At 40.9% G+C, this 22442-nt stretch overlaps 3 protein-coding genes across 5 annotated transcripts; 2 read left to right on the top strand and 1 right to left on the bottom strand.

Annotated features, from left to right (window-relative positions):
* Positions 1-651: 651 nt before the first annotated feature.
* Positions 652-2464, bottom strand: LOC133922470 (zinc finger A20 and AN1 domain-containing stress-associated protein 8-like). 2 transcript variants are annotated; one of them, XM_062367828.1, is made up of 2 exons: positions 2308-2464; positions 652-1504 (listed from the first exon to the last, which is right to left on the bottom strand). In XM_062367828.1, the coding sequence occupies exon 2, from the start codon at positions 1490-1492 to the stop codon at positions 977-979; it is 516 nt and encodes a 171-aa protein (XP_062223812.1). In that variant the 5' UTR covers positions 1493-1504; positions 2308-2464; the 3' UTR covers positions 652-976. The 2 variants fall into 2 exon arrangements, with proteins under 2 accessions (XP_062223812.1, XP_062223813.1); XM_062367829.1 differs by having other exon boundaries at positions 2302-2429.
* Positions 2465-7767: 5303 nt separating this feature from the next.
* Positions 7768-11425, top strand: LOC133922467 (chaperone protein dnaJ 6-like). The gene is made up of 8 exons (XM_062367825.1): positions 7768-8080; positions 9533-9631; positions 9709-9810; positions 9890-9949; positions 10042-10148; positions 10267-10349; positions 10485-10575; positions 10681-11425. The coding sequence occupies exons 1-8, from the start codon at positions 7970-7972 to the stop codon at positions 10877-10879; spliced, it is 852 nt and encodes a 283-aa protein (XP_062223809.1). The 5' UTR covers positions 7768-7969; the 3' UTR covers positions 10880-11425.
* A 4061-nt stretch (positions 11426-15486) lies between these two features.
* On the top strand, positions 15487-20992 carry LOC133922466 (zinc transporter ZTP29). Of its 2 annotated transcripts, none has more exons than XM_062367823.1 (12): positions 15487-15727; positions 16561-16619; positions 16716-16808; positions 16879-16989; positions 17104-17185; positions 17379-17434; positions 18470-18526; positions 19241-19281; positions 19650-19717; positions 19844-19900; positions 19982-20099; positions 20628-20992. In XM_062367823.1, the coding sequence occupies exons 1-12, from the start codon at positions 15661-15663 to the stop codon at positions 20671-20673; spliced, it is 855 nt and encodes a 284-aa protein (XP_062223807.1). In that variant the 5' UTR covers positions 15487-15660; the 3' UTR covers positions 20674-20992. The 2 variants fall into 2 exon arrangements, with proteins under 2 accessions (XP_062223807.1, XP_062223808.1); XM_062367824.1 differs by having other exon boundaries at positions 15490-15727; positions 16900-16989.
* The last annotated feature ends 1450 nt before the right edge of the window (positions 20993-22442 follow it).

Here is a 22442-nt window from a genome sequence, read left to right as displayed (position 1 = left end):
ATATTTACGTACGGATTATCTTTGCAAGTGACAATCATACAAAACAACTTCGACTTATTCCAATAAAATATAGAAAGGAGAGCTACATGTTCCCACTGTACAGACTAGAAAGAGATGGCAGCACATGATTTGTGAAAATCCAAGTTGTACCACTAATATTAAAAAAACATGTTGAGTTTTCAGTGTTTGTGTTGCACTGTATTGTGATGCAGAATCAGCATGCGCAGCAATCAAACTGCATCCTGATACAGATCAAAGATCTCCAACAAACATAGTTTGAAAATAGGAAAAATTTGGTGATCAGACACAAGAATCCTACTTCGCTGCATCCTGGACTACTTTAAACAGCTGAAGAAATACATGTAAGTTGCTTCCCCCTCGGGGAATGCTAAGCAAGAACACCTGATTGGTCAATAGCTTCGCATGTCAACATTCAGGAGCGCTTGCTTCTGATCTTTTAATCACATCATCAAATACTAGTGCATGGCAAGGTTCTCTGAATGAAATAACAATTGAAGACGACCGTAACAACATAGAATGCACATGAATCGAATGTGAAACAGCACATGAATTGAATGTGAGACAGGTAGCGAGATGCCAATGGAATATCATAATTCATAAAATAGAACCAGAAAATAGACCTCTGGGAGATATGGCAGACCATTGCTGATTACTATTACTGATTGGAATGTAACACGCATGAGACAATAGTACATCACAGAGCTAGCTAGATGAGAATGCCACAATACCGACCGAAACCACCATGAATAAGCTTACAGAACATAGCCAACAAGCAAACCATTCTGACTCAACTGACAGGATGAATTCTTGCAGCTGCCTGGATGCGGAGTGCATCACAATGTTGATCAACTCAAGGAATGTGGCAGTAAACAAGAATGACAAGTGCAATGATAAAGCAGCAAAGAAGGTTGATGAAATCTTGCAGATTGCAACCCATTTCGTCCCCACTGCCCCATCAGATCTTATCAAGTTTCTCCGCCTTAACCACCGGATTAGCCTTGGCAATGGCATTCCTAGCTGCAGTCTGGTAATCAAACTGGCAGTCATGCTTGTCGGAATAGCGGTGCACAGCACAGTACATATTCCCACACCGGCAGTTGAATCCTGTCAGCCCAACCCTCTTCCTGCAGGTAGTGCACCGGTTCGGGCCTTCCTTGCCCTTGGGGTTTACTGCAGCAGCCTCGCTGGTGCCGACAACATTGGTAGGCTGCACAACAACTGTCTTCTCCTCGACTTGAGCAACCACCACCTCTGCGTTTCCAGTGATGACAGGTCCTTTCCCACCATCACCACCATTGACAATGCTATCAAAAGAGGAGGCGGCCAGCTGGGCCTGCTCCTGCTTCATGACCATCTCCTTGTGGCACTTGGAGCACATGTTCATGGTGGCTGCGCTGCCAAAGAAGCCACAGTTGTTGATGCATAGGATTGGGCCCTCCGGCTGCTGGCAGCCCGCCTCCTTGTGTTCCATCACGACTGTAAGCTGCGCATCAAACAAACAATTTAAATGGCAATAGAGATAAACTATTGTAAACAGTTAATCAATTAGTTCGTTGCTAGTTTCAAGTTCCAAATCAAATGGTAATAAGAATTGCCGCGCTAAGAAATCCTCACTAATTGCAGAGAGATTACAATTCATGAAAGATGAAACAAGATCCTAATTCTTAGAAAGCACAACGCTAAAGTCACTAACACGAAAACGTTATCCTGAGCGCTACCAATCAAACCCACTCTATGTTCATTTGGCAACAGTCTAAACGAATCGGCTGGCATCAAATTTAAATCTTTAAAACCATAAATGTTATCCAAGAGGAAAACGAATACACCAGTCACCAAATCTGCTGCATAAATTCAATTACTCCGCCACCTAACAATAAATACACATAATTTTCACCAAAAATTAAACAATTAAACACTTAATCACTGGCTGTTTCCAGCGTTTAGAAAATAAAACAAAAAATATAAGGGAAAATGAGAACAGTAAATCAAATCATTTCCCCAAGAGAAAAAAAGAAGAACGCGTATTTTCCCCCCGCATAGAGACTTCACCCCAGCACTGTAAGACCGGATCAACCCACGAACCCTGAAAGCGCCCGCCCCCTTCGCGATTTCCAGCACGTGGAAACCCCCTACCCAACGAAACAACACCCCAAAAGAAACTCCAAGAAAACATCGCGGATCGATCAGGGGACGCCGAATCGGGCCCTGGGAGCCACAGATCAGACCAAGCCTACGAAATCCCGCGGCAAAATCATCAAGGAGATGGGGAGCAGAGCAAACCCTAACCCTGCGCGAGGAGGCGGACGCGGAGGCGGCGTGCGGGGATTGGAATCGCGAGGAGGAGCTTCGAAATGGGGGCGTCGTCGCCAGGGGAAGGTGGGGGAGCCAGATAAAAAAGGCGGAGGCGACGGGAAGTTACCTCCCTGCCCCTGCTGTTTCGAATTACTTGCGGCGACTAGCGTGGGGTGGTCTGGGTGAGGTGGGGTCTGCGCCGTCCGATCGGGGTAGGGAGAGTTGATGGACGGATGGGATGGCTGTTTCTGCGGATTTGCAGAAAGGCCCCTGGTAGATGCTGGGTCTTTTGGAACTCTGTTTTTTCTTTCTTTCTTGACCGGGAAGAAGGAGCTGCCCTTTCTCTCTCTTTATGGTGGGAAACTCCGTTGTTAATGGCGGAGCAGCGACTAGTTTGTGCTTACTGTGAAGCAAATTTTAGCAATGCTAGAAAATAAAAATAACAATCCTACTGATTTCGATGAGTTTCTGAGAGTGTTCCACATCTAGCGCGTAAGATATACCAAGATACTAAATAGCGGCCGTTGGGCCGTAACAGTGGTTTTGGGTCGAGCGTTAATTATGTATAGAGATAAGAGAAGGAAGAAGTAAGAACTCTTGTATATTAGATCTGCGTATACTGCAAGCGTTAACTATATAATATATTAGTTAAATCTAGCGTCTAGGAGACAACCGCCGCTACGTTAGCATGTGTCGTCGGAATGGTACCGTCCACCTCATGATGTTGTTACTGTATTTATTTCTTAAAATATATATGATGCACTCGTAAATTGTTAAACACATTATATCGTATGATAGATGATACCTCAATGTAGGAAATAAAATTGTACTCACGTGTAAAGACTCAAAAATATAACATTTTGACGTGGTTACATAGCATCCGCAGCTACGTGCAACGTTACCGCAAACCGCCACGTGGACCGTGTCCTTTATTTTCTCAATTCCGCACTCCTAAATGTTGCTTAGGCAGAGTTGAACGCATGATGTTGCTCGTCAAACTTGAAACGAAAATTATTAGATAATTTCTCAGTGCCGAAAGGGCATCCACGCAAAAAGGCAGATGGATAACTTGATGAGTCGACACGTTTTGCATCCGGAAAGAAGAAGGGAAGGAGAGGAGATGGTGACGGTAGGCAGCCGGTTGCCAGGAGGGCGATTCAGTCCGGCCAACGCTTCATAGACAATGCAACGCCGTAGCTGGTATTATTCGGAGGTAGGGACTTTTGGAACGCCGGATTTTGGAGAAGTTTTTTTTACAGATTTTTTCTCACTGTGCGGTCCATTTTAGAGATTTTTTGGATGCAAAAAGGAAGTTGAATTCCCACCGGCTCACTTCAAGTATTGAGTTTTGCTACTGAGCTACCAGTCAATCCGTGATTTTAGAGAAACTTTATACGTTAGAATTGTACAATTGACTCAACAAAGTTCCGTATTGTATGCGAAAGTATCTAGTTATCGCCGGAATTTTTGTTTGTCTCGTAAGTTTTTTTTTAAGTCCTGATACATTTTCCTCTTTTCTTTCTATCTCCTACTAATAAACATCTACCTTTGATATTGTATTTTTCATTTGAAACATTCAAACGTAAGGTACGAAAAAATCATATATCATTTTCCCACTCCACTGAATAGAAGAAGCCACACAACACTAGACCTCTGATGGGTTTTCGTGTTCTAAAAATGGAGTCAGTTAAAATAAGTGAAGAATGCCCTACGAAAAAGGTTTATAAGGTGTGTTTGCTGCCTAGTTTGTTTGGATTTTGTGCTTGATTGATCCAATACGTAGTTTGTAGATGTTTTGTTGTGCTTGATTGCCCCAATACGTAGTTGATAGATGTTTTGTTTCTTGACCATTTAACTTTTCAACGATGTTAGTATGCTAACTGTGGCGACCACCTGACTTTTTAACTTTGGAGGTGAGAAGTGTTTGTCTACGGTCATCACTTCTTTTGACACAAATTACCAAAATTAAAAACATCATACGAAGCAAAAAAAAAAAGTACTTTAACACAGCTCCAGAACATGAGTATCCTTAAGTAAAAAAAATAGCATTTCGTACACACGATCAAATTCCTGAGTCGAGATGAATTTCCAAACTTCTTAGGTTTTTTTTTTCTACTTTTGATTCTACCTCTACTGCTGTCAAAAGGCAGAACAAATAAAATACTAAAGAAGTAGCTTCCAGAGAAGTTAGAAGACTACTTTTGAGAAAAATAAACTAAAATTGAGAAACTCATCGAGAGATATTTTTTTGAAAAGTTATGTACTAATAAGCTAAAAAATTATTATAAAAGATAACAACCTATTTTAAAAACTACTTTTCAGATAAGTTAAAATCACAACTTTTCAAAAAACCAAAAATAGAAACTTACTCTAACCAAAAATAAATAAACCCTTACTCTAAGCTTCAACTCATCACAGTTTACTTTTCCTCTTACTCCTACTAGTAGTATTCCTCGTATTGAATTTCTGTCCGGTTCTATACTTCTAACTCGACATGGCCCTCATTTCTAATTTTGAGATAAACACTGATCAGACCTACCTTTTGACGGTTGACTTAGATAAGTTTGTTTTCTGTTTTTAATTCTGTTTCTACTGCTGCTAGAAAATAGAACGAATGAGTTTTAAAGAAGTGGTTTTTTAAGAAGCTAAGAAGTCTGAGTAAAATAAACTAAAGCTGAGAAACTTGTTGAGAAACGTTTTTTTGAAAAGTTATGTGCTGAGAAACTAAAAATTTATTGTAGAAATCAACATCCTATTTTCAAGAATAGTTTTTCAAAAAATAAAAAACACTGCTTTTAAAAAAAGCCAAAAACAAAAGCCTAAATAACATACTCTTAATTACCAACCATTTTTTTTATCACCTTCGGCGATATTTAGAAGTGACCGACGGTTTTGGTTAAACCTGGTCGGCAATGCAGCGTGCACCACCAGAAATTGAGAGGAACAGACGCGCATTATGTGTTAATTGTCTCTGACTCCCTCCTTGACCCCTCCATATTTTTGGTCCCATGTTGTAGTTAAAGCAACCAGACCGTCAGATTTGGTAACCACATCACAACAATCCATTCTCGGATGCCCAAGTATATAATCGCCTACTCCCAAACCTCCTCCCGTTTTCTCCTCATTACGATCAAGTCAATAGGGATGTGTTTGGCTAGAGAACAAGGTTATACATAATATGTCTATTTGTATTTTGTTAAATAAGATGATTCAATTTTTTATTTGGTAGTATTGATAGAATGATTTAATTATTTATTTAATTGGATGGATATAACTTGGATGTGGTTAATTAAAATTTTGTGAAATTTGTTTATCGTATATTTAGTTTTTCATCATAATATAATTACGAGAGATCTTATTTTATTAATTTAATTATAATAAATATAATAGTACAATCGGATCACACATCAGATAAAAAATTTATAATATAATATAATTTAATACGTGGTAAAAATACTCTAATAAATTGGAATATGTCACATCAATACGGATAAAACTCATCTAAAATATAGATATCTCCGTTCAACATTTTTTAACAGATAAACTCATCCAACACTCAAAAATAATATTATCTCTAGATAGCCATCATATTTAATTTACCCTATAACAAAAACACCACAAAAATCCCGAGACGAACTACCGCCGTCGCCGCTGATGTAGGGCGGCCGCGTCTGGCCGGCCCTGGTGCCCTGTACTGCAAGCGACTGTCTCATCGCGCACCCGCTGCTTGACGGACGCCATGATCCATCTGCATGCCCTTCTTTTTTCTTAATTAATCCTCTATTATGTTTGCTAATTTTCAGGGTACGTCACTATCCGTGACACATCCATTATAGTCCTATCAGTCCTATGCACATGTACTACTATCATTTGTCTCTCACTGATCAATTGATCAATAATATTCCAATCCTATTGTTTTGATCTTTTTTATGCTTTTCTGGATTCAGATTTCTTGACTCGAATGGGTGGAGACAACTGATTCAGATTTGGAGCTGCAAAGGTTCTGAATTCTGACAATGCGGAAGGGTAGTGAGAACAGATGGATTTACTTTTCCCCTTATGCGAGATTGCATATGTACTGTGGGCTTTGTAATTTTCATTTTTACTTTGTTCTATATACCAATGTTGTGGATGAATCTTAATCCAATTTCTATGAATGAGTACAGATCCTCTTATTTGTAATATGATCGAAGACTTGTACCTGCAATTATACGTAAATAGACTGTCTATATAAATGAATGACATGGATGCCATGTATGTGGTGTGTATGTGATGAAGAGATAGAGCTCGTATAGTTTTTTTAAGGATAAACGCCCAAAAGGGCTTTCATTCATTCATATGCAAGAAATAGTACAGAGTTTAGCCTAACTTGGTAGATTACAAAATTCTCCCTTTATTGGGCAGCAGCTATTATGTCTAAAATTTGAACATCTGAAAACAATACTGCCATCATCTAGATTGAAAACATTTCTATCTAAAGCATCCACTGTTACATTTTCTTCTCTAGGAATGTTGTATGAATGTTCCCTAAATATGATTGCTTAATTGTCTTATATCTACAGTACCATGAAGAAATCTCCAGTCCGGTGGATCCGCTCGTGGGTGATGTAAATAGTTGATAAGAGACCAGCAATCCGAGAGGAATAAACAACCTTTAACCTGCAATTCGAAAATAACAACTATACAAGATAAAGTCTAAGAGCCTCTGCATGAGAGATATAATTGCCCTAAAGAGCTACAATAAGCTCACGATTATCTTTCAATGTGAAAAGTATGATACATCCTTAGTATCATGGTACGTCCAATGTGTTCATAGCACCACATGAAATCCCGTTTAACATTAGAAATAGCTAAAAACCCAAGGTATTAGTATTATACTAACATGGTAAAACCAAAATATTAATTGATAAAATCTGCCTATACTAGGTTCGGTTCTTGAACATATTTGGTAGACAAAGTGTAAATATTAATTTTTGAGATAGAGATATGAATACATCCAAGAGCTGAAGGTTCTAGCGTACACACATTCATATGACTAGCCAACTAGTCTGGGCAGGAAGGGAATTTTTCACTTACCTATGTAGCTATTTGCATGCATAATTTATCAACACTGTTTATTTATATTAAGATTTGTATAAAAAAGATAGGTAAAAAAAATCACATAATATATAAAAAAATCAACAAATAGATATCATATGTATAAAATAAATGGCTAAAATAAACCGTGCATACCCAAAGGCATGCGAAATTGTATTTTGACTCCAAGTTAAAAGATGAAGATTTCAAACCAAATACAAAAAATTAAGATCCTAGCTGAAACAAAACACACACACACAGCTGTGAGTTTGGGTTCAAGTTCAGAATCAAACAAACTAATCACTATTTTTTGTAAACAACAAATATGGAAAATACTTGTTTTCAAGAAAAAGAAAATTGCGAATATCCGACGTGGCAAACCCCCATCTCCCTGCCCCATTTCCATCCCTTCCATGGCGGCTCGACGCGACGCCGCCAAATTCCCTCCCGGCGCGCGCTCAGAAGGGCGGGAATTTTTCGCGCACCCGCGCCGCCTCGCCTGTATAAAATCCCCTATCCGCCGCTCTTCCTCGCTCCTTTTCCCCACCACCACAACCAGTCCACCATTGCCTCCCGTCAAATGGGCCGCAAGGGCAGCAGGGCTAGGGTTTCCCGCGACGCCGACGCCGACGGCGGCGAGGAGGAGGCCGCCGCCGCTCCAGCCGCCACCGGGAGCAAGAGCCTCTACGAGGTAAGGCGCCCCCCCCCCCCCCCCCCGAAACCCTAGCTAGGATCGCGGCCAAGTGCGGGGCGGAAGGTTGCGTGATCGGTAGGTGTTGCTTGCGGTGTTGGTACGTCGCTCGGATCAAAGTGGGAGATTTTGGGTTAGTGGAAGCGAGGGTCCTCCCTGTGCTTGTCCGGTCAGATGGTTTCTGACTAGTTTGGTTAGATGTTGTTTTGTGGCGCGTTCTTTCGCCAATTTGGTGGATCTCCATGCGAGTTTGGCTCTCGTGTTGGTATGATATTCGACGAATTGGTCCGAATGTATGCGAATTGCAAACTATAGATACGCCTCTAATGTTTTTTAAGAGTTCCACTCATGGGCGATTTATTTGTGAGTTGATCCAATCGGTCGTGCATTTGACATGGTATATACACCTCCTGATTCCGGTGGGATGCCATTTCGACATGCAAAGCAATTGAATTGTACAGTCGTGCCACTGCTGAATTTAAGTGAATACTTTAGCATCTGAGATTTGAAAACGGGGGCAGGGAATGTATTAATAGTCACCTTCTTGATTAGGGAAACTGTAGGAGTGCCAGGAGAGAATTACACTGTTTAATCGCTGAAGTGTTTTTTGTATCCCGTATGTTGTCATGCTGTAGTTAGCTCTTTGCTAGCATGCTTGCCTTTGAGCTATATCCAGTGTCCTGTTTGGGGGAAGGAAGGTATGCAGGCACATTTGATTATTAACTTGAACAATTGCTATGGAAAGTGTCACAATTGTCAAACGGTTATGTGCCTGGATGTGATCAGGCCAACATTTTCTTCCATGCCTATGTGTGTATGTTGATTCAGGGATGAGTACTCTCTTCCTCAAAAGAAAAGGGATGAGTACTCTAAATATATCATCATTAAATTTGAGGTGGCTCTTATTTGTCCTGTAAATTGTTAATTCATTATGCTTTCGAATTAAAAACAAGTTTGCTATCTGATGGATCAGGCTGGGGCTTTGTGATTGATGATGTCTAGCAAAATCGCACTTTTGTTTAGATCACGAGGCAGAGCCTTTGATCTGCATTTTACTTGTATCCATTGAGTGCTTTTAGTGCTTCTCCTTAGATCATGAGACATCCATGCTAGTTTTTTCTTGGCCTACACTGTCACTGCAGAACTGTAGTGAATTGGTTCTTACTGCCTGAATGCACTTGAAGAACTAAGCATACATGTATAGTTCAAAATCTGATGTCTGCTTATTATTGTGGAAACGTCCTGGACAATACTTAATTGCTGGGAACTCTTTTTATACCCTCATTTGAGATGTTTGCAAGCATAGAGTCAATGTCAACAACCTCAAATGACATGTCTGACCTCATGCAAGTGTAAATGCAGAGATATTGTCACAAAACACTCTCATTGTTCTCTTTGCAGATCACATGTTACTAATTTGATGTCTTGTTTCTTTTCTTTCTTCATTTGAAGATCCTAGGGGTTGAGAAGAGTGCTTCACAACAAGAAATAAAGAAGGCATATTACAAATTGGCTCTGCGTCTCCACCCAGATAAGAATCCTGGGGATGAGGTAGGATCTCAACCCTAAACTATGGACCACACTAATTTAATGACATGTATCTCAAGTAGAATGTCATGTGATGCCAGGAAGCCAAAGAGAAATTTCAGCAGCTGCAGAAGGTGATATCTATTCTTGGAGATGCAGAGAAGAGAGCACTGTATGATGAGACTGGCATTGCTGATGATGATGTGAGCACCTCATTTTCTAGTACTTTAATTTCTACCTTTCAGGTTCAAGCGGTATTTTCTGATCCTTTTTCTCCTTTAGGCACTTGTTGGAGAAGCTGCAGACAATCTTCAAGAGTACTTCAGAGCAATGTACAAAAAGGTATGTTTTCCTCTCTATCAGTGGCAGGCTAATGTTGCATATTCATTTGCACAATGGGTGATAATGGATTTGTTTGTCTCAATTGTTCCCAGGTTACTGAGGCTGACATTGAAGAATTTGAAGCTAAATACAGAGGGTCAGATTCTGAGAAAAAGGACTTGAAGGATCTTTATACAAAATTCAAGGGCAACATGGACAGGTGACTTTGCAAATTATTGTCCTTTTAGGCTGGATCAAATCTTTATTCTGAAGGTTGTAAACTGCTACCAAACAATTTGGTTTCATTTTCCATTCTCACAGGGTGCCCTTTTCTGCAGGCTTTTCTGGTCAATGATTTGCTCAGACCCAAAGCTTGATTCCCACCGCTTCAAGGATATGATTGATGGTGCAATTGCCGAAGGTAAACACTTATTGTAGTTGCCACTATTTACTTTTATCATAGTGCCAGCTAAAGTGCTCAGTTTATGCATGTTTACTAACCCTATTCACTGAAATCGCTCCCTGTGAAATTACTCACCATTTCTTTCCATCCTAGGTGAGCTGAAGTCAACTAAAGCATACACGAAATGGGCTAAAAAGATCTCTGAGATGGAGCCACCCACAAATCCATTACAGAGGAGAGTGAAGTAAGTTTTTCCACACGGAACACTCAACTGCCATTTGATAACCTTAGGTGTTACATCTAGTTACCATTCGCTTCCAACTGATTGCCATGTGAAACCCCGTGACAGGAAGAAGAAAAGCGAGGAGAATGATCTGATTCTAGCCATCTCACAGCGCAGGGTGGAACGGAAAGACCAGTTCAACTCCATTCTCTCATCCATAATGTCCAAGTGCGACCCTAAGGCGAGCAGCTCGGAGCCCACTGAAGAGGAGTTCGAGCAGGCACGGCGGAGGCTGGAGAGCAGGAGGCCCAAAAGGCGCAAGTGATGCAGGCTACTCGCCCTGCGCCGATCATCGTCGCAAGCTTGGTTGTAACATGACTTAACAAAGGGGTTTCAGAGAGCCAGTTTCGCTGTATGAGGATTGCAGGCTTCTCCGTTGGGCTTTATGGCTACTCCTTTGCTGTAAGGAAATACAGTAGTTTATTTTGCTGAAATCTGTAGTGGTGTATCTCTTCCATGGAACCAGAAGATGGAAGAGACCGAAGCGTCATCAGCCACTATACTCTGCAATGCTGCACCCGGATCCTCTGCATTAGAGAAGGCAACGCAGATCACTGTAGTATCTGGTACGTGTTATGCGCGGAGGAACAGCTAAATGTAGAAACACTGTAGCGAACACCTGTAGTAACATGATTGCGGTTTAGCATCTGATATGATCTGTTAGTTTTTTATCCGACGGCTCCAGAGTGGCCTTAATATACTTCACGGTAGCTATTTGCAGTTGTCAATGGTAATTGTAGAGGATTCTAATCCCGCTATGTTGGACCGGAAGTTTAATGTTATTCTATGAAATCGTCAGTGACATGTGGTCTATTTAGACTTTGTTCACCATGGCATATCGTTACTAGGATCTCCTTCCAGCTGCACCACCAGTCCACCATGAGTTTGCAACCAGAGCCTAATCATCCTCCTCCCAATCCCACCCCGAAAAAAGGGGAGCCAACCAGCTAATCAGCCCCGCTGACCACCACCTATTCCCGGCAAGCCGAGGCCCCCAGCGAATCGCGCACCACCCCTGGCTTCGCTCGCGCTACACCGCGGCGCACCTATAAGACGCCACCTCGCTCCGAGGCATTCGAAGCAATTGAGAGATCACTCACGCCGATCGAGCGAGCAGTCTCCCAATTCGACCCGCCCAATAAAGCACGTCTCTCCCCTCGCGAGGCTAGCAGCAGCAAATGGAGATGAAGAAGATCATCTGCGCCGCGCTCGTCGCCGCCGCCTCGGCCACCGCGGTCGTGGCCTCGGAGGCCCCCGCCGGCGCGCCCGGTCCCGCCGCGAGCGGCGCCTCTGCCGCCGCGCCAGCCGCCGCCGCGCTCCTCGTCTCCTTCCTCGCCTACTACCTGCACTGAGCGAGAAGACGACCGGACGTGGAGGGATGCAATGCAATCCGGTTGTGCTTGTCTTTTTTTTTTGCGACTAATGAGGTTGTGTTTGTTAACTTGATTAATTTATGGATTTATTATTAATTATTATATATACGTGTCTGTAATCGTGTCAAGTGTTCGTTCTGTAACCGTGCCTGATGCTAATATTATGATCATTTCAAATTGCCGATCATTTCAACTTGTCTAAGTAAGAAATAAAGGGTCCTGGGGGATCTAGGTTGGTACTGTTGGTGAGTGATATTTTCAAGATCATGACTTTTTTTTCGTAATTAGGTGGGACTCATGCAACTAGTTTCCTAGTTATTAATGAAAATTCTAAGATGAGCAGTGGGTGATCGCCGGGTAGTTACTCATCTAACGAATCTAATCAAATTTAATGTCATCTATTCATATGTTTTTCTTTCCGATCATTCTTTTTGCAAGCCAAGTCGTAGGTCGACACAGAGACAAAGTGACATGCTACTGGACGACCTAACATATGGCGTAACAGTGGGGCAGGCGGGCGTGGCGAGCGCGCAACAGGTGTGACGGTGGTTGATGGATGGGACAGGACGTGAAGGACGACTAGGCAGGACCGAGCGTACCCGCCACCCGTAATGATGACTTAGGAGTAGTTGTTTTTGTTAGTTATATGGCAAACGTCGTATTTTAGTATAGTTTATTTGTATGTACACTTCGTCTTCTACTATAAAAGTAGAAATATCGGGCCTATGAGAGGAATGAGTTTATCATCTAACTCATAAAAAAATACACATAACGTAGGGTTTTTATTCTGAGAAAGACATAAACCTAGATAAATCTGGGTGTTATGGAGTTCATTCGACACCCATACTCACGAACAGTTACTGAAAACATTGATCACGTAACCATCATCAGGCATACTCCGAATATATTGTCAGGATCTAATCCCAACACAACTAATATATTAATTGCTATTATTTATTGGTTCTGTTAATTTCTACAAACGATGGATTCATTAGCTTTTTGTTTGAATTTTGATGCTTCATTCGTGATGATGACTAGAGTTTTCATTAATGGTAAATAAAATTTATAGATGTCACCAGTAAATATAATTTATCAGATATATTGAACAAAATTCAAATAGAATATTGGTAAACGGTTCTACCGTAGACCCGATAAACTAGATATATTAGATATATCGGGCCAAATTGTTTTCCTCTGGATGATAGCGGCCATCTTACTACGTGTGCAAAATTCATTTGAAAAACCAGGGGATCGGCCTGAGCATTTGAAAAACGAGGTGATCCAACAAGTCACCGGTCGCAGTTTGCATGATTTGTCGACCCAAATCTGGCTGTCCCAATTTTATAACCGATTATTAGGTATCCAAGCTGTACACGCATCTAGAGAATTCTTTTGTATTAGTTGGTGAATCAACAGACGGGTGGAATTCATGATAGTAAGAGCATCTACATGCGGGTTGCTATCTCGCTCGATATCGCTAAATATAGCAATTTATGTTAAAATAGGTTCTAACCAGCTCCTTACCTCACTCGTTATCGGCTCCCCCATCCCCTTCCTGTTACTCACCAAATCAAGTGAGGAAAATGAGCTCGCCAAATCGTTGGAGAGTGAGAAACAGCAGGAGAGAAAGGGAACCAGAGACGAAGGTTGGTCGAGGAGGAAGACCAGTCCGGCCTAACAACAACTCCTTGGGTCAAGCAGCTGGTTGGTTGGTGGCACAACTAGGGCGGCAGCGATGGGAAGGCCAGATCCGAGGAGCTACTCCTTGGCCAGGCAATGATCTTGCCAGCAATGACTCGAGGGCGGTGAGGCGTCCGAGCAGTGACGGTGGCGAGGGTGGACATGGTGCAACGGTGGTGCTCGAGAGTGGAAGAGAGAGAGGAGCGATGAGGGAAGAGCCAAAGATGATATGCTTGTGGCTGGATCGAACTGGTCTAGAGGATTTGGTACTAAAATATGATATAGAGAATGAAATGTAGAGAGTTGGTTGGAGTATATAAAAAATAAAAAATAATAATTTAGAGAGACTTTCTATACAGAAATATAAAAAATAAGATTTAACAACCCGGCTAGAGATGTTTTTTAAGCCGCCGTGGTGTATCACTAGAGAAAGAAAAAAAAACAGAACGGAATATAGTTGGGGTGGGTACATTGCATCATCATCGTGATTCATGGAACGGGATGCTAATAAGGTTTTAAGCTATCTCAGAGCAGGCTGTTGAGGCTTCAAATTAGAGAAATGACAAAGGCTGTAGAGTGTAGTTAGATGGCAGATTGCATCATGCCACAACTTTTGCTATTGTGTCTTCTAGTACATGATAAAAAAAAAACCAACAGGCGTGAAGCATGCCTCGTCTTCAGTGGTGATGACGTAATGTAGAATATACGGCTTTCGGCTAAAGATGATAATTTGAACTCATAATTCATTAGATTCTGGTTAGTGATGTCAACTAAGTATCACCAGTAAATAGATAGGGGGCGACGCAAGGGTAAGAACATTTTGCTCCGAATAAGCAATTGTTATTGCAAAATTCTCCATGATTCGCACATGGAAGCGGTCTCGTTTGCTTTTTTCTTTCTGTCTCATCGAGATAAACATTTTTTAAGTAGACAACAAAAAGATGAAAACAAGATAAAAAGATAAAAATTCCCCACTGAGTAGGGATAGCAATAGAATAGATCCTCATCGGAAATACTTTCCTATCTCTATCTCTATTTAGTTATCGAGAATTTTTTTTCATCCCTGTGGAAAATTTTACGGAAATTGGATTCCTAATGAAATTGTAAAATTAAATTAAATTTTATTATTTCTATATATTAATAATATATATTATAAATAAGTAATTTATTGATGCATATAGGGTAATTAATACAAAATTAACTAAATATCATAAATTAGAAAAATAAGAGTAATTTATTATTTACTCTACATAATATAATATTTATATATTTATATACAAATATATATATACTGTATGTATATTCTGCAGGTATGTTTACTGTAGTTCATGTCTGCGCACATTCTATAAATTGTAACTCATAGTATTTCGGGTTGTAACGCACAATATTTCGGGTTGTAACTGAAGGATGTGCGCAGTGCGAAAAACAAGTTGTAACTCACAGTATTAGCTTCTCGTGTTGCAATAATATATTTCTAGACGTAAAGTTGCAACTAGTCTACCTAACAAATTGTAACTCATAGTGTTTCAAGTTGTAACTGGGGGTATACGCAGTGCATATAACAAGTTATAATTCACCGTGTAGTTTCTCGTGTTACAATTATGTATTTTTAGACGTGAATTTGTAACTGATCTAACTAATAAGTTGTAACTTATAGTGTTTCAATTTATAATTAAAAAATATGTACAATACGAATAGTAACAATACACAAACGCAGAATACCCTCATCGTGTATATATATATTTTGAGGAGAAAAATGAAAAACGTCTTCCCATTCCTATCTCCATGTAAGCCTAATAGAGAATTCACCGCGGGGAATGGATTGCTAGTAGTATAGTAGTGGTTAAGTAGGAGAGTGGAGACCGCCTCCTCCCCTCCCCCAGCCATCGCCGCACAGACTCACGCCAAGCTCCGCTCCTCCCCCTCCCGCCTCGATCCCCAAAGGCCCAAACCCTAGCGGGCGCGAAGGAGGAGAGAGCCGCGTGCGGGTCGAATGGAGCCGCATGTGTTCCACAGGGCGCTGGGGCTCTCGCTCGTCGGAGGCCTTAGCACCGCCATCGGTAAACCCATCCTCCCGGCACGGGCTCCTCGGCTCGGTTGCCTGCCCGCCTGCTTGCCCACGTTTCGGGTTGCTTTTGTTTCCTAGGGTTTGAATTTTAGTGGGAAATTCGCTTGCCTTCGTCTAGCTGTAGTCCACTTTGCGCGCGCGGTTGGCTTGTTGGCTGATGCTTTGGCTGTTCGAGTACTCAGTCGCGTGAGTGTAGCTTGGGGTGCGGCGCCGAGCAGTGTTCTCCAAGTGATTTGAGTGTTCTCCGTTCGTAGGAATTGTACGCGTGGATGAGTTCTAGCCTCTAGATGTGGGCGCGTAACTGTCTGTTCTAAGAGAACTCCGGTGTCAATTCATTATTTCCCTCCGAGCAAGGATCAAGCAACCCTCTGTTTCCTTTGTTAGAATATAGAAAATTGGAGTGTGTTCATGCTGTATAGATTTAACAACTTACTGTTAGGTGATGGGAATCGTGCCATTTGGCCCCCCATCAACATGAAAATTAGAACCCCAATTTTCATAAATAAAATGGACGGCTTTCAAGGTAGGGAATGGGCCATAGGTGGCACTGTTGCACAAGATTTAGGGGCGCAGAGGTGTCATTTTGTCTTTTGTTTTTCACTATGTAATGTCCAAGTAACAACTGATCTTGTTTTGTTAAATCCATACATTTAGCTAAAAACCTTACACATTGTTCTTACTTTTGGTATGCCTATCGTGATGCTGAACTTCCTCAAGATGTCCAGTCTTACATTTTGTTGACAAATTGTAATGGTGACTCTTGGTGTGCAGTAGAGCTTTTTTGCTATTTCATCTGCTTCAGCTAAGCTCAAATTTCCATTTCAGGTGCGCTTTTTGTGGTTTTGAATCCTGCCCCTAACCTGAAGATGCTTGGCCTTCTACAGGTGATAAAACTTTGTTCATTATTGAGCAACTTCACTATCGCTTTGAGTATGCTGTTTAATTGCTAGTGCTCTCTATATTGCTGGTACCGACTACAGGGTTTTGCTGCCGGACTTATGTTGAGCATCTCCTTTCTAGACTTGGCACACAATGCACTGAATTCTATTGGCTTCTTGAAGGGCAACCTCTGGGTGAGTCATGCCTTGCTTATAATTCTAGAATTCCATGCTCATATAGTGCTGAACTGCTGATATGTCTCAGATAACAAGGAGCAACCTGCAGTTTTTTGCAGGAGTTCTTTTCTTTGGTTTCATTATCAAGTTTATTCCAGAGCCAGACTTTTCACCACAAGCTGATTCAAGTGAGAAACAGGTTGGAATGAACAGCCCTTAATGATTTTTTGGAGCACCATATCAATTTGTTTCCTCACTAAAATAGGAAAGCTGAATAAAATTTAGCTCTCTATGTTTGGCTTGAGGAAATCAGGCTGATGATGGTGGGTCGGGTAAAGATATGATGAGAAAACATCGTCGGCAGGTGTTATTCAGTGGTATTGTCACCGCTGTTGGTAAGAAACTAAGAATACTTCTAAATTATGAAGTGCCCTTTTTTAACCCATAAACGACACATGCGCTCTCTTGACTTACTCTGGGGTGACATAATTATTTGGACTGTTTTGTGTCATGTGTATATTGTTGCAATATTTTGTGAAGTTTCCTTGAAGCTATAATAATTTGAATTGACACATATTCTGATCACAGGAATTAGCTTGCACAATTTCCCAGAGGGAATGGCAGTATTTCTTGGGTCCGTCAAGGTATTGCCTTATTATATTTGTGTCAGTATAATAGCTCAAACTACTAATCATCTATTGAATTACTGAAGTAACATTTTTCCTGTGGTACCTTGTCCACTTTATTAGTTCTTAAATGGTTGAACTAGTGATACCCTCTTTGTTATGCATCGCATCTCTATTCAGATTTAAATGTATTATAAAATGTTTCAGATTGTATACTTATGTCAGTATAATAGCTCAAATGACTAACCCAGTTGAATTACTGAAGCAACAGTTGTCCTTTAGTGCGTTGTCCATTATTTGTTACCATTGGTTCTTAAACAGTTTAACTTTCTGTTATCCTTTACTATTAAGATTTAAAGGTATGCTAGAATGTTCAGTTGTACATAATTTTTAGGCGTAAGTTAGTTGGGTTTGTATAGGGTGCTTGGCTAAGTATTCCTGCGTTTTTATTGGTCCCTGACTCCTTGTGGTGTTTTGGTACTTACTGATGACCAGCTCACCAGCATCCTTTTTTTTAATCACCCATGCTAACATTCATATCCAGCAGCTCCTTTGAAAATATGTAGTCTGACATGAAATAATCAATTCCCATGCTTTATACCTGCATTTTTCTAGGATAGGCAGATTTATGAAAAACAGAACATTTTATAAATTATGTAAGAGTCACTACACCCATTACCTTGGGTTGGGAAGTCTAAGGAATCATCAGTCCCTTGTGAGCTCGTACCTGTATTCCAGGTACATACTCTGCAATTTTGCTTATAGGTTACAGGTTCTAGAATTACTAAGTCTTGGTTTTTTCCAAGATGCCTGCTCTTCTTGCTAGTTTCTTTTATATATATTCCATTTTTGGTTCATAGTGGCATAAAGTGGGATTAATTGTACCTTGCATTTTCTTCTAATAGAGCAGCGTAAGGAATTACCTGTTCCTAGCTTTGTTAAATCTGGAAGGGTTCCATCCAAAACCCATCTTGATGTTGCAAGAGTTCTTAGTTATCATGATTGATATTTTTGGTTGCACTGATTGCTTTTTGTTGCAACAAAATACTGCAGGGTCTTCACGTGGGTCTGAACTTGGCCATTGCTATTGCTTTACATAACATACCAGAGGTACAGAAATCAACTAATCAATCTCTCTCGTTAACTGAGAATTATTATCTACAGTTTGGTATTGAATATTTTCTGCTTGTGATAGCACCTGGATGCCTTTGAGCCTGCAGTAAGATTCAAGCGCCACCAAAATTTAGCTTGTTCTAAAGCTAAAAAAACCGTATATTAGTTCGACATGAATGACCAATTTGTGTTACCTTTAAATGTGCAAACCAATCCATAGCATGATAAAAGGGCTCATGACAATTCTGAAGTTCTGTGTAATCTGTATCTGAAGCTGCATTTATGAAATTCTGCTAGGTCTCAACAGTCACCAAAATATATTCATTTTATCCAAGTCTCCTTTTTGAAGCTGAATGAGCTTGCCAGAATCGGGTAGTGTTAAAAGATATTAGTATAAACAAGAATATATTTGCAAATAGTGTTAGCAGAATATAGTGTAACAAATGCAAAATACTACTGAGACTGAGAATAAAATATTTTCATTTTATGGAGAGAATAGATGCTATGGATATACGAGTCATATAATTATAACTGGGGATATGTTGGCATATTATCGATGCCACTCATATTATTTTCTCTTGTGTATTTGTTTCTTTTCTTTCGATCAATGTTTACTAGTCAGAACTTCATTTTCAATGGCAAGTTTCATAAAATTTGGTTCATTTTGCACAGTTCACTATACTAACTACTCGCCACTTTGTACTTTCTCAGGGGGTTGCTGTAGCTCTTCCACTATATTTTGCTACCAGGAGGTAATTGTATTCTCATGTAGAGATTAATGACACATGAAGTTTATATTTCACAGCAGCCTTCAGATATGAATCCAGTGATGAATATATCTTATGTTTCCTTAGATATTCTATGGCCAAAAGGTTCCTCTAGAAAAAGCCAAAATGTTAAGTCAGTTCAAATCTAAGTTGAGAGCTTAACTTATCATAGATGGTGAACACATAGCAAAATTTTGAATGATTGTTCGTTAGAAACAAGGCAGATGCTGACTAACATTCCCCTTTTTCAGTGGTAGCTTATAATATTTTAATCGTTCTTGTATTTGTTGGACCTTTTTTAATGCAGAGGATACATCTGTCTTTGTTGCTTTTTTATTTTTTGCATGTCACAGTAAGTGGCACGCATTTTTTACTGCAGCATTCTCCGGATTGGCTGAGCCACTAGGAGTGATCGTTGTAGGTATGCTATTTATGAATCCTCCTTTTGTAGTTTTGTCCTTATGGAAACTATACCGATGTCAATCTGTTTTCTGTCTCTACTACTTTGTACTCTTATTTAGTACTGATTCAATTGTGGTTACTACAGCTTACTTGTTTCCTAGCAACTTGAATCCTGAAATTCTTGAAGGCCTATTGGCATCTGGTTAGTCTGTTAAGTAAATTCAACACTGTCAGTGGTGTTGAGTACTTTGTTCATTTGTTGACTTCCTGTGTCTTTTTGCAGTTGGTGGTGTTATGGCATTTCTCACTTTGCATGAAATGCTACCTCTTGCATTTGACTATGCTGGCCAGAAGCAAGCCGTCAAAGCAGTCTTTGTTGGCATGGCCTGCATGTCTGCAAGGTTTGTTGGTTCTTCAAATTCTCATAATGACTTGTATGGATTCGTTTTTCAGCAAGGGACTTTCTGTGTAGTTTTTAGAACTTCTGCGCTGCAACATGTGAATGTTAACTAATCTTAATCCTCATAGGGTGGTTATTGAATTCTCACAAGCTGGTTAACTTGAGCTAGGGTAATAAACTGATAACATATGTTGTCAGCGGTTAGGGCACCAGCAGAATATCCTGCCACAGTTCTACCTTCTAAAGGAAAAAAGGGTGGATCTATAAACACGATGATCTTCCTGCAATGGCACAAAAAGTTATTGTCAGCACTTGAGAATAGGTTAAATATATTGGCCTGAATTTGCGCACCTATCAGATGTTTTCCCATTTGTCAAATGCACATCCTGGGGCCTTTGGAATGTAAGCCTGTAGGGTCGCGGAAGGGCTGAATTTGATATCATAAATTTGAGTTGGTATTGTTGTGCACGCTTGAAAGCATTACATACGATTCCGTTACAAACCTAATTTGTGGTTTTGTTTTTGGCAGCTTGTACTTCTTGGAGATCAGCCTACCAAAGGAGATAAGCTTGTAGCCTTTCAGCTGTAGCGCCGCAAGTTCTTCACAGCCTAGTGTCCACCGAAGCTGAGATCTTGTCAGTAGATCTTGATTCCTGAGCTTTGGCAGGCAGGGGGATATGTGTCTGGAGATTCGTCATTCGACAATGTGTTTAGCAAAACATCAGAACAAAAGCGAGAACTATGGCGAGATTAACTGCATTTCCCCGGAATGTAACAACAAAATTTGTTGTAACTATTCTGTACTATTCTGCCAGTAATCTGTACTATTCTGCCAGTTGTAACTGAAGGCGTCAAATTGTTGTTATAAACTCGGTGGGGGCATGCTTGGATCAAGTGCTTGAATTTCTCTATTTCATGCAAAAAAAGTATCCTACTAAATTACTATGAAATACGATATCTTCCAGGAAACCGACATTGGTTGGAACATTTCCCAGCAGCTATGCCTGGGGTGTCTGTCGTAGGACGATTTCGCTTGGTACTCTTTTTAGTTAAAAATACTTATATTTTAGATATTACGTAGTCTTTGATGAGTAACATTGATATCTATTTTTAATTATAATATATTTAAAAATAAAATAAGTTTACAATATTATGAAAATATTTTAAAAATAAACCTACATATATAATTTTTATGTAATAAATTAATATTTTAAAAGTTATTAATGATGAAAGTTTTAAAATTTTGATTAAATTTTATTTAAAATATTATGTATTTATAACCGAAGGAAGTACTATTAGCATAACATTTTTATACTACTGTATGTTTTCGTGGAGAGCAAATTAGAAATATACCATTGTAAATAAGATCTCGAGTTGGAAAATACCATCGCGAACGGGATGAGCACTGGAAAATGGTAACACCGTTCGGGTTGCCGTCTGCCCAGTTCGTTTGCGACGTCAAAAGACGATAGTGCTCCTCCAAGAAAGAAAAGTAAAAAAAGAGAAGGAAAAAAAAACTCGTCTTCCTGAGTCCTGAACTTCCTCCTCTCTGCTCGTCGCACCTGCTGTGTGTGGTGTGCGTGTGCCTGTGCCCGCCGCATGCCGCGATGCGTTTCCTTCTGGCAACGGCAGCCGCAGCTCCGGCGAACTCTCTCTCCTTTGCGAGGCCAGCCGCCAAGCCAGCCTCGACGCGCGCGGCCAGCGGCGACTGCCAGACAGTGCTCCTCGATGGAAGCCGTCGCCTTTGCTTGATGGGACGTCCCCATGGCCTGATTCGCCGCCGATTCCTGTCGCTTGCCCATGATTCACCGCCGTTCAGTCTGATTCGCCACCTCCTGTGCTCGATTTCCACGTCGCATACACCCAAGTCATTGTCGACCAGTCCGATTTCCCACCGCCCGTGCTCGATCCCACGTCTTGCGCACCGGCTTCATTGCCGCCCAGTCCAATTTGGCACCGCCCATGCCCGATTCGATCTCACCCGCTCAGGGGCGGCTGGCTGGAGCCAGAGTAGGCTGGGAACAGTGTGGGTCGGGTCGGGTGCAGCAAGAGCATACTTAATCCAAAACCTGAATGGCAAAATCCAACCCGAGCACGAAACAGCTAACAGGTGAAATTCATCCCTGACTCTAACCCGGACCTGAAATCCGACGGGGACCATGGTGGGAGCTAGGTATCAAGACAGGCGGGAGCTGAGCGCTTGAGCGCAGCTAAGCGGGTGAGCTACGGCTAGGGGTAGGTGACAAAGTGGCCGTGGGCACAGGCGACATTGACTGGGGAGGCTAGGGTAGGATTAAGGTAGGTGGGCGGCGTGATGGGTGGGTTGAAACAGAGTTGATTTTTC

Source organism: Phragmites australis, chromosome 6 (genome assembly GCF_958298935.1).
Source record: "Phragmites australis chromosome 6, lpPhrAust1.1, whole genome shotgun sequence".
NCBI classification, from domain to species: Eukaryota; Viridiplantae; Streptophyta; class Magnoliopsida; order Poales; family Poaceae; genus Phragmites; species Phragmites australis.
The sequence above is the reverse complement of the archived record's forward strand: the minus strand, read 5'-3'. Positions and strand labels throughout refer to the sequence as shown.

What these genes read in the sequence shown, in the direction of transcription:
- LOC133922470 (XM_062367828.1), bottom strand. Translation starts at nt 1,492, where the DNA reads ATGGAACACAAGGAGGCGGGCTGCCAGCAGCCGGAGGGCCCAATCCTA.
- LOC133922467 (XM_062367825.1), top strand. Translation starts at nt 7,970, where the DNA reads ATGGGCCGCAAGGGCAGCAGGGCTAGGGTTTCCCGCGACGCCGACGCC. An exon ending in GGAGCAAGAGCCTCTACGAG is followed by an intron (nt 8,081 to 9,532) that starts GTAAGGCGCCCC and finishes CTTCATTTGAAG; the next exon opens with ATCCTAGGGGTTGAGAAGAG. An exon ending in ATAAGAATCCTGGGGATGAG is followed by an intron (nt 9,632 to 9,708) that starts GTAGGATCTCAA and finishes ATGTGATGCCAG; the next exon opens with GAAGCCAAAGAGAAATTTCA.
- LOC133922466 (XM_062367823.1), top strand. Translation starts at nt 15,661, where the DNA reads ATGGAGCCGCATGTGTTCCACAGGGCGCTGGGGCTCTCGCTCGTCGGA. An exon ending in CTTTACATAACATACCAGAG is followed by an intron (nt 18,527 to 19,240) that starts GTACAGAAATCA and finishes GTACTTTCTCAG; the next exon opens with GGGGTTGCTGTAGCTCTTCC. An exon ending in ATGGCCTGCATGTCTGCAAG is followed by an intron (nt 20,100 to 20,627) that starts GTTTGTTGGTTC and finishes TGTTTTTGGCAG; the next exon opens with CTTGTACTTCTTGGAGATCA.